At 46.7% G+C, this 14,358-nt stretch overlaps 1 protein-coding gene across 5 annotated transcripts in view; it reads left to right on the forward strand.

Annotated features, from left to right (window-relative positions):
• MTMR4 (myotubularin related protein 4) overlaps positions 1 to 14,358 on the forward strand; it is a 44,361-nt gene that overhangs the window by 5,603 nt on the left and 24,400 nt on the right. For 4 of the 5 annotated variants that reach the window (XM_077311063.1, XM_077311060.1, XM_077311061.1 and 1 more), the window contains exon 3: positions 520 to 583. In XM_077311063.1, coding sequence (XP_077167178.1) covers positions 581 to 583 — 3 coding nt within the window. In that variant the 5' untranslated portion in view covers positions 520 to 580. Of the gene's footprint in view, positions 1 to 519; positions 584 to 8,744; positions 8,976 to 14,358 lie in introns of those variants that run through there. The other variant, XM_077311059.1, reaches the window with a different exon arrangement.

Raw genomic sequence — 14,358 nt, forward strand, 5'->3', positions numbered from 1 at the left:
TGATTTAAAAGACCTTTGAACTCTCTGTACGCAAGAGATGTACGGTCTATAATGAACAGGGAATTTTCCATTTGTGGGGGAGGCCGACACAGTCAAATAGTGACTGTTGTAAAGAGGAAGGTGTGGTGGCAGGAGGTTTCTGTTCCAGCCCCTGATACTGCTTCCCCCTCTTGGGTCTGCAGTTTTCATTTCCAAGAGGAGATCAGTCGTTCGAGCACACCCAGAACAGGTAATAGTGTCTAGTTTGCTCACCTTTAGGGCCTGGGGAGAAAGCCTCGACCATTTGTTCTTCCGCCCCATCCCCAGTTAAACTTGCTCTTTCATTCTGGATCGGATGATACCTGATACCTTTTCCATCTCCCGATTTAGCATCTTAAGCCTGGGTTAGAGTAGCGTGTAAATGACTCCTTGTAGATAGCCTTGTTTGGGCACACACACAAGTTTACTTGGCTGAAACCAGAGTTGCTTCTCAGTCACTGCGTCCAGTTCCTACATTGGCTCTGTTGATTTTTCCTGTAGGTGGATCTTTTTAAGCAGCGCCAGAAAGAGAGCAGACAAGGTTGGCATCTAGAGAACTGCAATGGTGAGTGTGTTTTGTTTTCTGCCTTGTCATTGGCTTAATTCAGTGGTGTCATTTCTCTGCGCTCAGCTGTAGTAACTGCCGATGTTTGGTTCCGTGCTTGTGTGATTGGCTGGTTTCGAAGGACGGGAATACCGAATGCTGAACAGAGACAGACAGACTTGACCTGAGCTTGCAGACTCAATTGAATCGTCACGGTTCTCTTTGTGCAGCAGGTTATTCCTAGCTTGCTTCCTGTGCGTTATTAGCTGGTGTGGCTTTGCTTAGTTTAGGAAATAAAACAAAATCTGTAAAGCAGATAAAAATCAGCAGCAAAATACAAGCCACGGCAGAACAGAACCCAAAGGAGAATTTAAAACAACCATAAAACAATGACAAAATTAACAGATTGTAAAAATGGTTGCAAAAAAAGCAGCTTATTCATAAAATGGCCACAGTGCAAAAATATGTGCAAGATATCAGCAGCATGAGCCATTAAAACATAAGAAAAGCAAAGCAGAATTATCAGAAGTTCAAGAAATGAGAATATCTGAAGCCTTTTGAAATTAAAAAAAAAAAGATTAGGCTAATTTCAGGAAGGCCGAATGTGACAGGGAGGTAAGCTTCTTCCTAGAGTAAGGGAATTCCACAGGTTTGGAGAATTATACCCTACTACTTCTCATTTTTCTTCTAGACAACCTCAGCTCATGCACAGATTGTTATGGGAGGAGGTGGTCCTTCAAGTATCTATGTCCTAAGTTATTTAGGTCCTTGGAAGGTCAGCAGCGCTTGAATTTGGCCCAAAAGCAAGTTATGCCCAGCTCAGCAGTAATATGATCACTATGGTGGGCTTCAATAAAAACTTATTTTATTGTGTTTTGTGTGTTAAAGCTTCTGGCCTGTCTTCACGAACCACCCCACGTAGACTGCGTTTGAGTAATCAACTCGGGATATTATTAATGCAGGTGTAATTGTGGCCTGATTGACGCTTCCCAAGAACAGGTCCAGTTGGTGAAGCCCCCTAAACTAGTAAAATGCACTCCTGGAAGCAGAGGTGGATCATTTGTATGTTCCTTCAGGAATGGTTCGACTCATCTAAATTATAGGGTAACCCTAATCATAGGACAGCCTTACTTCAAAGCTTCCATTTTATCTGGATTAAATTTTAGACAGAATATAAGAAAAGTGTGGTTGATGGTATTAAAAGTTAGAAAGGAAATAACACTGACATATTCCTTCTTTCAACAGTCCAGGTCAGGCAGTGAGGCAGTTGAGATGGGCACAAATCATGTTCCTCTGGTTCTGGTCATGGGCAAACTGCAAACCAAACCATTAATTGACACGAACCGGGAGGTTCCCTCCTTTCTGCTCCCTGCCACGTTTTGCTGGCAGCAGGAAGCAGAGGGTGTAAATGGCTCAGAGCCATTTAAACCCCTGCCTTCTGCTCCCTGTGAAAACAGCTGAGTGGTGGAGAGCAGAAAGCAGGGGTTTAAATGGCTTCATGTTCTTTATAAACCACCATGCACAGCCTTAAAATGCGTAGAAGTTTGTGGTGGTTCTTACATGCATGAACTTTGGTTCGCAAACCACGAACCTAACCTATATTTGCGAGCTGGGTCATGCCTATCCCTACCAGGCAGTTTCTATCTATAACCACGCTGAAAACCAGATTGAAAAGACTGAAAGTGGTACGTATCCTTGGAGAAACACTTGAAGTTGACCTGTCTGGGCTGCGGATGGGGCTCTGCCTCCATCACTGCAATTCTAAGCACTTCACAATCATCAGTATTATTGTTCCATTATTAGAGAGCCCACTGAAAAAAAGATACTGAAGCTCCTGTGCTTCTCTTACAGAAAATAACAATTCATGTGTTACAAATCAGTTGATGGGCATACACTTTCTCCTTCTTCCTCTTGAGAATAGCACCTGGGATTGAAGACAGAAGTCTTCCACTAACATCAGTTGGCTGTGATGTCTTGTTATGGGGATCTGCAGTGATGCTTCTTAAGCACATAGGGAGGAGGGAAGGCACATTTACCTGGGTTTGGCCCTTGATGTCATTTGTTCATGAAGCCACTTTGTTATTGTCCTACTTCACATCAGAGGCAGGTGTAGAAAAAAATAATCCATGTTTTTCCTCTACAAGGTCAAGGTAGATGTCCTCGGGCCATACATCTGGTTGCTCTGGCTTCTTGTAGCTTTGCTTTCACTGGAAAGGATGTTCTAATACAAATTGCGTGTTTGGGTGCTGCTGCAGCTTCCTCGGGCTCCGGGTGGTTGGTGCATGCCCATTTTGAGTGTCCTTTTTTCCCAAGTGAGCATAAACATGCTGTTGATGAATGGCAGAGTATTTTAAGAAGCATTGAGTTTAGCAGGCCGTTTGGTACAGCATCTTGTGAAACTCCCCTGAATATGTTTGACTGGGGAAATGCAAATGGTTAACAACAGTTGAAATATACAACAAATGTAGGAATGATCTTTAATGCAGGTTATTGTGTTGACTTTTTTTGCTGACCACACATTAGGGTAGCGATCCCCAACCTGTGGGCCGCGGACCACATGTGGTCCGTCGACTAATTGGAGGTGGGCCGCGAAGGACACCTTCTCCTCCCCCCCCAGCCCTTTACTTCACCCCCCCCCCGGCCCTTTACAACACACTTCGGGTGTCATTGTCTCCCATCACTCCCAGATGGGGCTATCTCATTGCAGAGAAACAAGCTCAGGGTTCCCATTGATTTGTCATTGTCATGAGTTAAAATTTCCATGAAAATAAAATGTTCCTTATGTCCATTGTTGTGGCGTGTCTGTATCTTATTTTGAAGGGATGTTTAAACATGACCATAGCGATCAGAGAGCGTTAGGGCAGTGGTTGAGAGTAGAGGAGTAAACTACCCCCCCCCACACCGGGCCTCAGTAAAATTGTCAAGCATTGAGTGGTCCCTGGTGATAAAAAGGTTGGGGACCACTGCATTAGGGCATTCAGCAATAGGTTTGGGAAGATTTGTTTGATCCTTATTCAGGATACTGGGGGTCAACAAACAGGCAAATCCTTAATCTTTTCATTATCTCAGTTCTTCAATGTTGGAGAAGCTTCTTTACTTGGGGGGAAGCTCTCCATTAAGTCCTTGAACAGTTGCGTGCAAAATATACTCCAGCCGCAGTAAATCAGCAGCCATGATTTCTCAAACCTGCGGATGCTAAGATAAATTGAAGGCATGTGGAAAGGGCTGCTGAATCTTCCTCAAGCTGGCTAGGGTTCAGAAAGTGAGCTTTTGCACCATACACAGCCTCCCCACACACACCTTTTTGTGTTGATGCTTCCGGGGGAAGATAAGAATGAGATAGGTGTGCGTTGTTTTAAAACACTTCACTGCAAACTGGGTAACTTTCCTTACTATATAAAAACAAGTAAAATTGAGTGCGTTAAAGACCGCTCCCATTATTGTTTTGCATTTCTTCCCACTGGGGTCCACGGTGGCTTATATCCTTATTTCTTCTATTTTACTTGTAATTTATCCTTGCAACATCTCTATGGTTAACTGAGATTGTGGAACTGTCCCAGTGAATTTCCATGACAGAGGGAGGATGCAAGCCAGGGTCTCCAAGAGCATTCAGCATTAACCACTATACCTCTCTGGCTCTATCCTGTATGCCAGGGGTAGTCAACCTGCGGTCCTCCAGATGTTCATGGACTACAATTCCCATAAGCCCCTACCAGCAAACGCTGGCAGGGGCTCATGGGAATTGTAGCCCATGGACATCTGGAGGACCGCAGGTTGACTACCCCTGCTGTATGCCACAATAAAAAACAAAGAACAGGACAATAGCAGTGCAAAACCAATTAGTTAAAAGCAGTAAATAATACATTTAAGTAGTGATAAAAGCTGGATGTACCAAAAATATAATTTCTTTTGGGGCTATCAAAAATATCTATTGGGGGAGACGGGGGACCAGGCTGGAAGAACAAAAATCAACAGAAAGACTGGCTTTTTTGGTGCCGAATTCAGCAAATGGGGGGCCTGTCCATTAGGGTAGGCAGAGGTCTCCAGTCAAGGCATCACCCGTGAGAAGGCCATGTATGCTCTGACATTCACTTACTGTGCCTTCAGTGGCAGAAGTCTGTGCAGCAGGAGCTCAGAGACTGCTCTCAGCCCAGCAATAGCATCTTTGGTATTGCAAACCAGCAAAGGGTCTCTTGAACTTAGGAAATTCTTAAAAAGAATGGCAGTTTGGGAGATGGACACGTACCTCGTTTTTCCAATTCTGATATGTGGAGGACCTACCAATCAATACCAGCTTTTTACATTAGCACAGAAGGCAGGAAGAAATCTTCCTTCAAAAGCCATCGTCTTTCAAAAAACCGTCCTTCCCAGCTAACAGAAGCTAAGGTCAAATTGGCGAATCCGCCGTCTTGAAGGTTGCTAAGGATTTCTAGTCCGTGGGAGGCAAAAGAAAAATGCCTTTCAGACGCTCACAGGCCTTGAAATGGAAAGGAACGGAATTGATCTTTGTGGCAGAAAAGTTTTTCTTTCCGGTGATGGTTGTGTCAGCTGAAGTCATTTTGGGTGGTAAAATGGATCAATGAACCGGCAGGAACAGATGGCGGTATATCCGGGAGTTTGAAAGGGCCTGGAGGAGGAAGTAGCCAAACCTGTTATTTTGGTGCCTATATTAAAGAAAAGAAATCTTTATTTGCTTGATATTCATGTGCATAACTCAATTAGGAATTCCTGGAGAAGGGACATGGGAAAAGTCCCAAGTGCGCACACATGTGTGCGTACATACTCAAAACTTGGTCATCCTCTTAATGAATTTTGCACACTGGACAAAATTAAAAAGGGAGGGTTGGGTTTTTTTGGTACCCTGAATTTCACAAGCCAGAAGAGTCCCAAAACGGTTTACAAACACCTTTTCCTTCCTCTCCCCACAACAGATACCCTGTGAGGTAGGTGGAGCCAAGAGAGCTCTGAGAGAACTGTGATTAGCCCAAGGTCACCCAGCCATGTGGGTCTGAAGTACCATAACAAATTTTGAGTCTAATGGCACCTTTAAGACCAATAAAAATTTGCACACAAAAGTTCGCGCCTTGAATAAACTTTTGTTGGTCTTAAAGGTGCCATTGGACTCAAATTTTGTGCTACTTCAGACCCACATGGCTATCCACTTGAATCTACCTTGCGTACAGTGAAGCTGTGTAGAAATGTCAGACACTGGACCGCTTGCATTTCATTGACCACACTGTCTCCCCCTATGCCTCTGTATAGGTCTCTGCCGTGAACGTGTAATAAAAGTGGACCAATGTTGTAACCCATAATCTGTTGGTCGTTAAGCCGTTCGCAAGACTCCTCCTTGTTTTGCTGTAAGAGAGCAACGCGGCTTCCCTGCTGGAATTTGTGATTGCACCCTAAATGCCCTTTGGCCTAGTGGCTTGTGGGGTAGCATGGGAAATCTTGACTTTTTGGTCTTTAACTGATACACAGGTCTTTCATCTGCTCCTGCAAGCTACAGATTAGAGCTAGCTTTGAACTGCAGTCAGAGGCATATCTGTGAAAGTGGAAGGGAAGGGAGTCTCATGCGAACGGCCAGGCTGTGCCCGTATATTTGTTGCAGTGTGCTGCAATTGCGTGGGCAGCCTGGTACAGGAACAATCCCAGGCGACTGCTTGCCGAAGCACATGGAGACTCAGTACTAGTGCCTGGAAACTGGGGGGGGGGGGTCTCTTCCCCCCACCCCCACCCCAGCCTGTGTCAGCTCTTTAAAATTGCCTGAAAAATCATTATTGAAACTTAGTGTTTCAGCAACCACTAAGAAAACAACAACCACGTAACGTTAACATAACGTGCACATTAATGCGTGATATTCCACAAAAGGCAATCACAGGATATATTATCAGAAACAGAACAGCCCAATAAACCATGTCAACTCATCAACTAGCAAGGATTCCAGAAAAATCAGAATCACCCTTTGTTTTTCTCACCAAAGGATTCTGTCTGCTTAAGAAAAGCATGCTCTTCTTCGCAGGTTCTAGTGCAAACTGTTTGCATTTAATTAGTATTATTTAAATGTGCATGAAACATCTCTGCCTACATGCTTAACAATGTGGGTTCTTTCTGTCGAGATGGCCAGATTAAATAGAACAAGGTTTTTGAGTCCAGTAGCACTTTTAAGACCTACACAATTATATTCAAAGTGTATACGCTTTCATGTTCATGCGCATGTCTTCAGCTACAATGGAATGGAAATTGACAGTCCATACATATAGGTAGAGGGTAACCAGGAAATTAGCATACAGCATAATGAGGGTTGAATAGAGTTTAAGTGGGCCTGTAGCAAGGGGGTTTCTGTCAGAAGGTATGGCAGGGCTCTACAAATCCCATCTACCCTGGTGTCTAGAAAGTTCATTTTGGCGCCTACCATTTTCAGCCGTGGCTTCATCGCAGCATCTCTTTCCTGCCCTTTGTAGAATTACAAAGCACATTTTGCATCAAAGTACATTCCGCATCAGCATGGGATTTGCGTGACATGAAAAGGCATATGCAAGAAGTGCTTGTCATTACTGGTTTATGTGTTAACTTAACTCCGTTCCATAATGACACATCAGATCATTTCGTAACCAGTTGCTTTCTCAGCTGGCTCTAATGTTCGATTAAATGGAGCTTTTGAAGCAGTAATTAAATTATGAAGAATTGGTGACTAGTTAGGTTGGAATCAGAAAGCAGCTTTTTGCTGTGGTGATAACAGCCAGGCTTACCCCATATTACAGCACTTTAGTTTTAATTTAATTTTTTGCCCTCAAGTCACCACCGCCTTTAGGGACCCCACAGTGTTTTCAAGGCAAAAGATGTTCAGGGGAGGTTTTCCATGGTTCGTTTCTGCATAGCTACTCTGGCGATTTCCCACCCAGGGCCGACCTACTTAGCTTTTGAAATCTTCATGCAATCAGGCTATTCTGGGTTATCCAGGTCAGGGTTTAAGAAAACCATCAGAAACTGTAAAATAATTTGGAATTAGGTGGTCTAAAAATCTGAGTCTAGTTTTTTAAGTTTTGGGGGTGATTCCGAAAAGCCAAAGGGAATTTGTGAGTTTTCTGACCATATAAGAGCAAGCTGACGCATGTTGGAAACACTGAGACCTTTTCAACACAGATAAGATTGGGCTTGGGTTTCGCTTAAATTAGGCAGGGTTTATTTTATTTTACCTGTTTTTTTTAACTCAGCAATTTTTTAAAACCTGTGTGTAGCCCACTTGAGTATTTGCAATGAGTTGTAAGTTCCGGTGGAGAGATGATTGTACCACGGGCCCGAAGTATGACGTGGGACTCCCCAGAGGAGCACAGACCAATGACAGGGGTCACCTCTCCCAAAGTAGTTTGAATTGGTCCAGAAACCAGGATGGCTGCTTTGTTGAGACCCATGTCCCCTTCTCTGGTCAAACGAAAGCATTTTGCTCTGTGCCCCTTTTTTTCTAATTTATTTGCCCCGAAACATACGTTGAGAAAGGTTCCAGGCTAAATTCTCCCCATCTTGCCTCTGCAACCCTTCTCTTAGTTTGGAGAAGTCCATTTCTAAGACATCTGAGTACCTCCGTTCTAGTACGCAGTACCCTTTGGAGAAGCTTCTTGGGTTGGCTTGGATGCTGTAGTGCAAGGCCGGCCGCAAGGCCAATCGAGGTCTTGAGTCCAGTCAAGGGTGGGCGGGTGCCGGTTCTGAGATGTCAGCTGTGTATACTTGGGCTCCCAGCCAGAGGAGATTGCGGGCCCGGTAGTTGTGCAGCAGAGCCGGTGGAGTCGTGGTGTCCCTTCTGTGTCTCACGCAGCAAGGCCGGGGGAGGGAGGAGGCTCCGCTTTGCACGAGTTGTGCAGATGCAAGTCCTGAGCTGAAGCCCAGCCAGGTCTCCTTTCCCCCTGCCGGGATGCACAAAAGCACAGTGTCCTGCTTATTGTTCCCTCACATTCCTGCACATGCCCTCCAGACACCGGCGGAGCGGCGGCCTCTGAGCAGGCTCTGTGTCGTAGCCCCAATGCAGGAGAGAAATGCGGTCTCCGAAAGCCGTGAATCTTCCTAGCGGCCTGAGCCGCAGACTCCATTTTCTGTGCCGGCTGCCGGGGAATCCCTGGCATGGCAGAGCCCTGTCTGGCTTCCATTGGAAGGAGGTGGAGTCTCTCCCTCCTCCTCCCCTCCCCTCCCCTCCATTGTCGGCAGCCGCTGAAGCAGCCGGCGCACCTGCTTCTGTCTCTGCGACGGAGATGCTCTAGCTCTCTTCCGGAGGCTGCGCTTCCAGGCATCCTCCAAGTCCTCTACGCCGAAAGGGGCAGGGAAAAGCGATGCCACTCCTGCGCCCCTGGCCCCGCCATCCCTGCTGGAAGCAACTATGAGTCTGCCCGGCCGCGTCTCCTGCTCCATGCTCAACTGCTTTGTAAGTGGTCTCTCTTCCTCCTCTGCCCCCCCCCACGCACCCCGCCCCTTTTCTTCGCTGTGCCTTCTTCCCGCAAGCCAGGGCCGCTTGTAAGTCGGCGTGTCCTTCCATCTCTTGAGACGGTTGCAGGGGGGAGAGGGCAGAGAGGCTGGAAGCTGAACATCCGCTGAATTGGTCCGCCCCGGAGGCATCTGGCCTTTTTGTGCAGCTTCCCCTCCTCGGCCTTATGTTCTGGGAGTGGTTCTCCTCCTCCCTCCCTCATTGATCTCGCTCACTTCCTGCAGATGCTGTTGGGTCGATCCCTTCTTGGGGGGGGGGGGGTTAGAGGTCACAATCCTGGTGCCTACAAAGTAGTTGCAAAACCTAACAGGCAAGGTGGGCGGGAGGTCAGTTTCCTGGCCAGGGATGGATTACGGGGACCCAGTGCTGTGGCCGTAGCCTGATGAGGACAAACCGTGCTGATGTCAGTCTCTCTGAGAATTCTCGGGCTTCTGTTTTGTGTTTCCTTCCTTGGATTGGGGCCTTGAGGCAATCTAGATGGGGGAGGGCCCTAGGCTTGGTGAAGTGCAGGCCTCCCCATTGCTGAAGGATGAGCATTGGTTCCTGTCTGGCTGAAGGATAGGCGGCGATGGGGAAAGCACCCTGCTCAGTGCCTGTGAAGAGCTAACCTCCTGCAAGGGAGATTCCTCCCTCTCTGCCCTGCCCTGCCCATGGTAGGCTGCAAAAGGCTGCAGTTCTGTTTGCAGAGCACCTTGGCCTCTGCCCTCCCAGCGGCCGAGCCGCAGGGTCAGCGTTGACCAGGCTGTGGCGTGCATACAGCTTAGACTTGCTGGGTCAGGAAGGAGAATGGAATCTGGTGAAAAGTCATCTCATTGCGGAGCTAACCTCACAGATAGCGAGAGGTGTGTGCGTCTGTGTTTTTGTCTGTGCAGCAGAGGGCTTGTTAGCCATTGCAGCCTTCTATGGTCCAAATTAAGAGGGCAAGGCATTTTGACAAGTCGCCAGCTGTGCCTGTGAAGTTACCACACGAAACCTGTGATCCATCTAGCTTGCTGCTCTGTCCTTGGAATGACGGTGGCTCTCCAGGGTCTCAGGTAGAGGTGGCCAGGTATTATAATTAGATTTCACAAGGCACATATATGCTCCAGCAATGATTCCAGTGTTTTGCTTTGGGGAATGTGCCTTATACCGTGACCGACCCAGCCTACCCCATTATTTGCCTTCCATCTGTCAGCAAACTTCCAGAGTCCTGGGCAGAGAATGGTCTTTTCCTAATACCTTCTGTCTACCTGACTGGAGATACCAGGGATTGTACCCCGGATGTCTGTATGCAAGGTGGGGGCTGTAGTCGTCATGGCCCCTTTCTTGAATTGGATTGTGCTTCGTTAACAGATATATACAAAACCCAGGGACAGATGGACACATGAGCTGCCTTATACTGAATTGGAACCCTGGTCCCTCAAAGTCAGTACTATTCAGACTGGAGGGTCTGAGGCAAAGGTCTTTCACTTCACGTACTGCCAGAGATTTGAACCTGGGAACTTCTGCATTCAAAGCAGAGACTCTTCCTCTGAGCCACAACCCTTCCCCTCATGCAGGAACAGTTGGGGTGATAGAAGAGGTCAGCTGAATTTCTGTTTTCCTCGCTGTGTGGCAGCTGCCTCTGTTTTTTATTATTGCTCACCAATGTATGCTGTGCTTTTCAGAGGAACTTGAGGTTGTTGAGGGTTTTCTTTAAAAAAAAAAGACCCTGCCCCAAGTATCTTGCTGTCTAAGTTTTGACAGGGCAGAAGACAGCAAGGGACAGACAGAGGTACAAAGACCGAAGAAAGGATGTAAGGCATATATTCTGAGTTGATGCCCCGACCAGGGTGGCGCAGGCTAGCCCAGCCTCATCAGATCTTCAAATCTAATCAAGTTCAGCCCTGGTTAGTGCTTGGGTGGAAAACCCTCAAGGAAACCCAGGGCTGCTACAAAGAGGTAGCCAACGTCTCTTGCCTTGATAACCCCACGGGGGTCAGCATAAGTCGGCTGCGAAGTGACAGCCTTTCCCACCACCATTCTTGGGTAATGAGAAGTGAGGCATCGTTCTAGAGGGAAGTGAAGAGAGAGAGAGAGAGGAGGATGGCACCATGTAAATAGATTTTGGCGAGCAGTTTTCCCTGTGAATGAGTGGAGCCTGGTGGAATGAGCTCCCGGGAGAGCTGCGGGATCTTTCAACGTTCTGCAGGGCCTGCAAAATGGAGCTCTTCCACCAGGTCCATGGTTGAGGCTGGGGTGGGCGAGGTACATCGACGGCTCCCCCCGCCCCCGGCTTCTTGAACATAGTTGACCTCCTACTTCTCTGCCCCCCCTAGCAATAGGGGTGGGAAGGGGATTTTTTTTTGCTTCCGCCAAGTTGTGATGGATTTTAAGTCTTTTAATGGGAGGTTTTAATGGGGTTTTAAGACATCGTGAGCCGCTGAAGGAGTGGCGGAAAATAAATGGAATGATGATGATGATGATGATGTCAATGATGGCCTTAGTGGTAGAGTCTGTGCTTGGCCTGCAGAAAATTCCAGGTTCAGTCCCCAAAATTTCCAGTTAAAAAGGCTCAGGGGATGTGCCTGAGACCCCCGGAGAGCCACTGCTGGGTCTGCTTCAGTATGAGGCCACTTCACTTGTTCATGAATCTCTCTTATTGCTGTTCAATGTATTATTCCGATGAGGTAATCTCTAATAATTAAAAGCTTTGTCACCACCAAAATCTCACCCGCCAGCAAACGGAACTCTCCGGAACTTTTCATCACCCTGGATGTTAAAGCAAGTGGGAGAAATGGGGAGGAGAACAAGAATTTTAACCCTCATCCTAAAGACTTTAGACCATGTTGTATGGAGGACTAGGAAGGTTAGAATAGATAGTGCTGGTTAGAGCTAGTATTCGGTTCCATCTCAGATCTTTTGGGAAGAAGCATGGTAGCCTCAGACTGAAACGATGAAGTCCTGTAATGGATTAAATGTGTTTGTACAACCAAATAGAACGTCACATGTTTTCGATTCACCTGTCACAAAGACACTTGCCCTGGGGCCAATTTTCATCCCAGCAGAGTTCCTCCAGACGTTGCTACCTGCCTTGAGGTTCTGCTATTTCTGCTCAGTTGGTTCCCTGCCCCCAAGTTTCTGGCTTGCCAGGTTTTTCTGAGTGCCTGGCTTGACATAACACTCATATACTCAAAATGCATTGCGCGTGTATAATAGAAAACCATATTCCCATATCTACCAGCCGCTGCGCTGTTAAGAGATTAGGCGCCACCATCTTGAATATGCAGCTAGATGGTACAATCTTGTACATGTACAGGTGGCTCATGAATGCATGGTTTCCATGCATGTCTGTAAGAAATGTTTTAGGGTCATTGGGGGGGGGGGTACACAGTTGGGACTGAGAGATGTTTGAGTTTATGTTCAAACCTTGGAAAGACTGCAGAAGGCGTCCCCACAGCACCGCCAACAAAATAGTGCTGTCGTGGTCCATCACTTAACATGGCCACTAATTTTTTGCTGAGAGCCTTTTCAAGTTTTTTTTTACTTTCCGTGTTGCAAAAGCAGATCAATCTCCAGGTGTCTGCCTTTGAAAGCTAGTGAGGTGTTTTTTTTTTTTTGTTTTTTTTTAACTGTGACTGTTTGGGTCCTGTGTTACAGTGGCCTAGCAGGTACCAGTCTCCCAGAACGTTATAAGGAAACCTCCCTTTTCTGAAAAGATTTTCTCCCTGTTTCCTGGCTTGTCCTGTTAAATGCCTCTCTGCTTCCCCCACGGGGAATAGAAACCAGGGTGGTTTAATAAAAGGCGAAGCTGCTCACATTGTGAAGTTCCAAAGTGAGCAGAAATCCAATTTGATATATTTAGAAGTGGCTAGTCAATGTGGATGTTTCAGGGCTGAAATTTCCAGTTAAGGATGATGTCATTTTTCAAGGTTGGGTGTGTGTGTTTTTTTTAAATGCAAACTAGAAATTCTTGTCTTGATCTGTGTCTGTAAGTGCCCCCCAATGATTTGTTAAATCCAAAATACATAAAGCCATGCCTTTAGCAGGATCAGATGTAGGGGCAGCCAGAATCAATTTCTCCAAGGCTTGAAAGGGACCAGTGAAGCTACCTTGCCCTGAGTCAGACCCTTAGTGCTTCTATCTCAGACTGCTCTCCTCTGAGCTGGAAGTATTTCGCCATCATCTCTAGCAAAGAAGCTCTTTCATAACATCTGCAAGCCAAGATCCTTCAGCTGGAGATGCCAGGGCACTTCTTACGTGTAAAGTTGTTGCTGTAGCACTGAGTCCCCACTCCACCACCACATGCAGCCCAGCCGGGGTGACCTTGGGCCAGTCACAGTTCTCCGAGAGCTCTCCTAGCCTCACCTACAGGGTCTCTTCACCAAGCCTTTCCAAGCTGCTTTTATGTGGTTAAAAGCAATGGGATTCTCCCTCCTCAGGTGTTTCTGCTTCAAGGAGGCTGACTAATAACAGTTCACATCTGTTTTCTGATTATTTATTTTTAAATGCTTTTGTCATTTTTTAAAAAAAATATCTGTGGCTTGGCTGTGTCCTTGAATGCCACTGCTGGCAATTGGGTCACAGACGTAACAAATACAATGAATGTGTGAAAAAAGGAAACAAAAGGCAGCTCCAGCCCTGGCTTGATGTCCATGCTAGGGACTGACAATGGATTTCTAGGGCTATGTGAAGTGCCAGATGAAGTTAACGGAACCAGGCTGGAGGTTATAGCCAGGTTAAAAATGCAGACTGAAACCCGGCCCCGAGAACTGAGCCGCGGGGGAGGGCGGTACTTAAATGTAATAAAGTAAATAAATAAATAGACTGGATGAAATATCTCGAGCACTTGCCAGTACCTTAAAAGGAATGTATGCCATGTTTCTAGGAATTTGAAAAATTTCCCCCCATCCTGCTAACTTCCTGCGTAAACCCCAAAGCCATTGGCCTTCTGCATCTTTCTAGGCCAGTTTGGTGTAGTGGTTAGGAGTGCGGACTTCTAATCTGGCATGCTAGGTTCGATTCTGCACTCCCCCACAGGCAGCCAGCTGGGTGACCTTGGGCTCACCCACAGCACTGATAAAACTGTTCTGACCAAGCAGTGATATCAGGGCTCTCTCAGCCTCACCCACCTCACAGGGTGTCTGTTGTGGGGAGAGGAATGGGAAGGCGACTGTAAGCCGCTTTGAGACTCCTTCCGGTAGAGAAAAGCGACATAGAAGAACCAACTCTTCTTCTTCTAGGCTATGAAAAGGATAGAGGTGATGTTACAGTGAGAAAGCCCATCGTAAGGAGATAGCTGCTGGATGGCCACATTAAGAACAATAGCAGGAAAAGTTATTTAGCTCCCCCCTCCCCAAATCTC

The sequence above is a fragment of the Paroedura picta genome, chromosome 15 (assembly GCF_049243985.1).
Source record: "Paroedura picta isolate Pp20150507F chromosome 15, Ppicta_v3.0, whole genome shotgun sequence".
Classification (NCBI taxonomy): Eukaryota; Metazoa; Chordata; class Lepidosauria; order Squamata; family Gekkonidae; genus Paroedura; species Paroedura picta.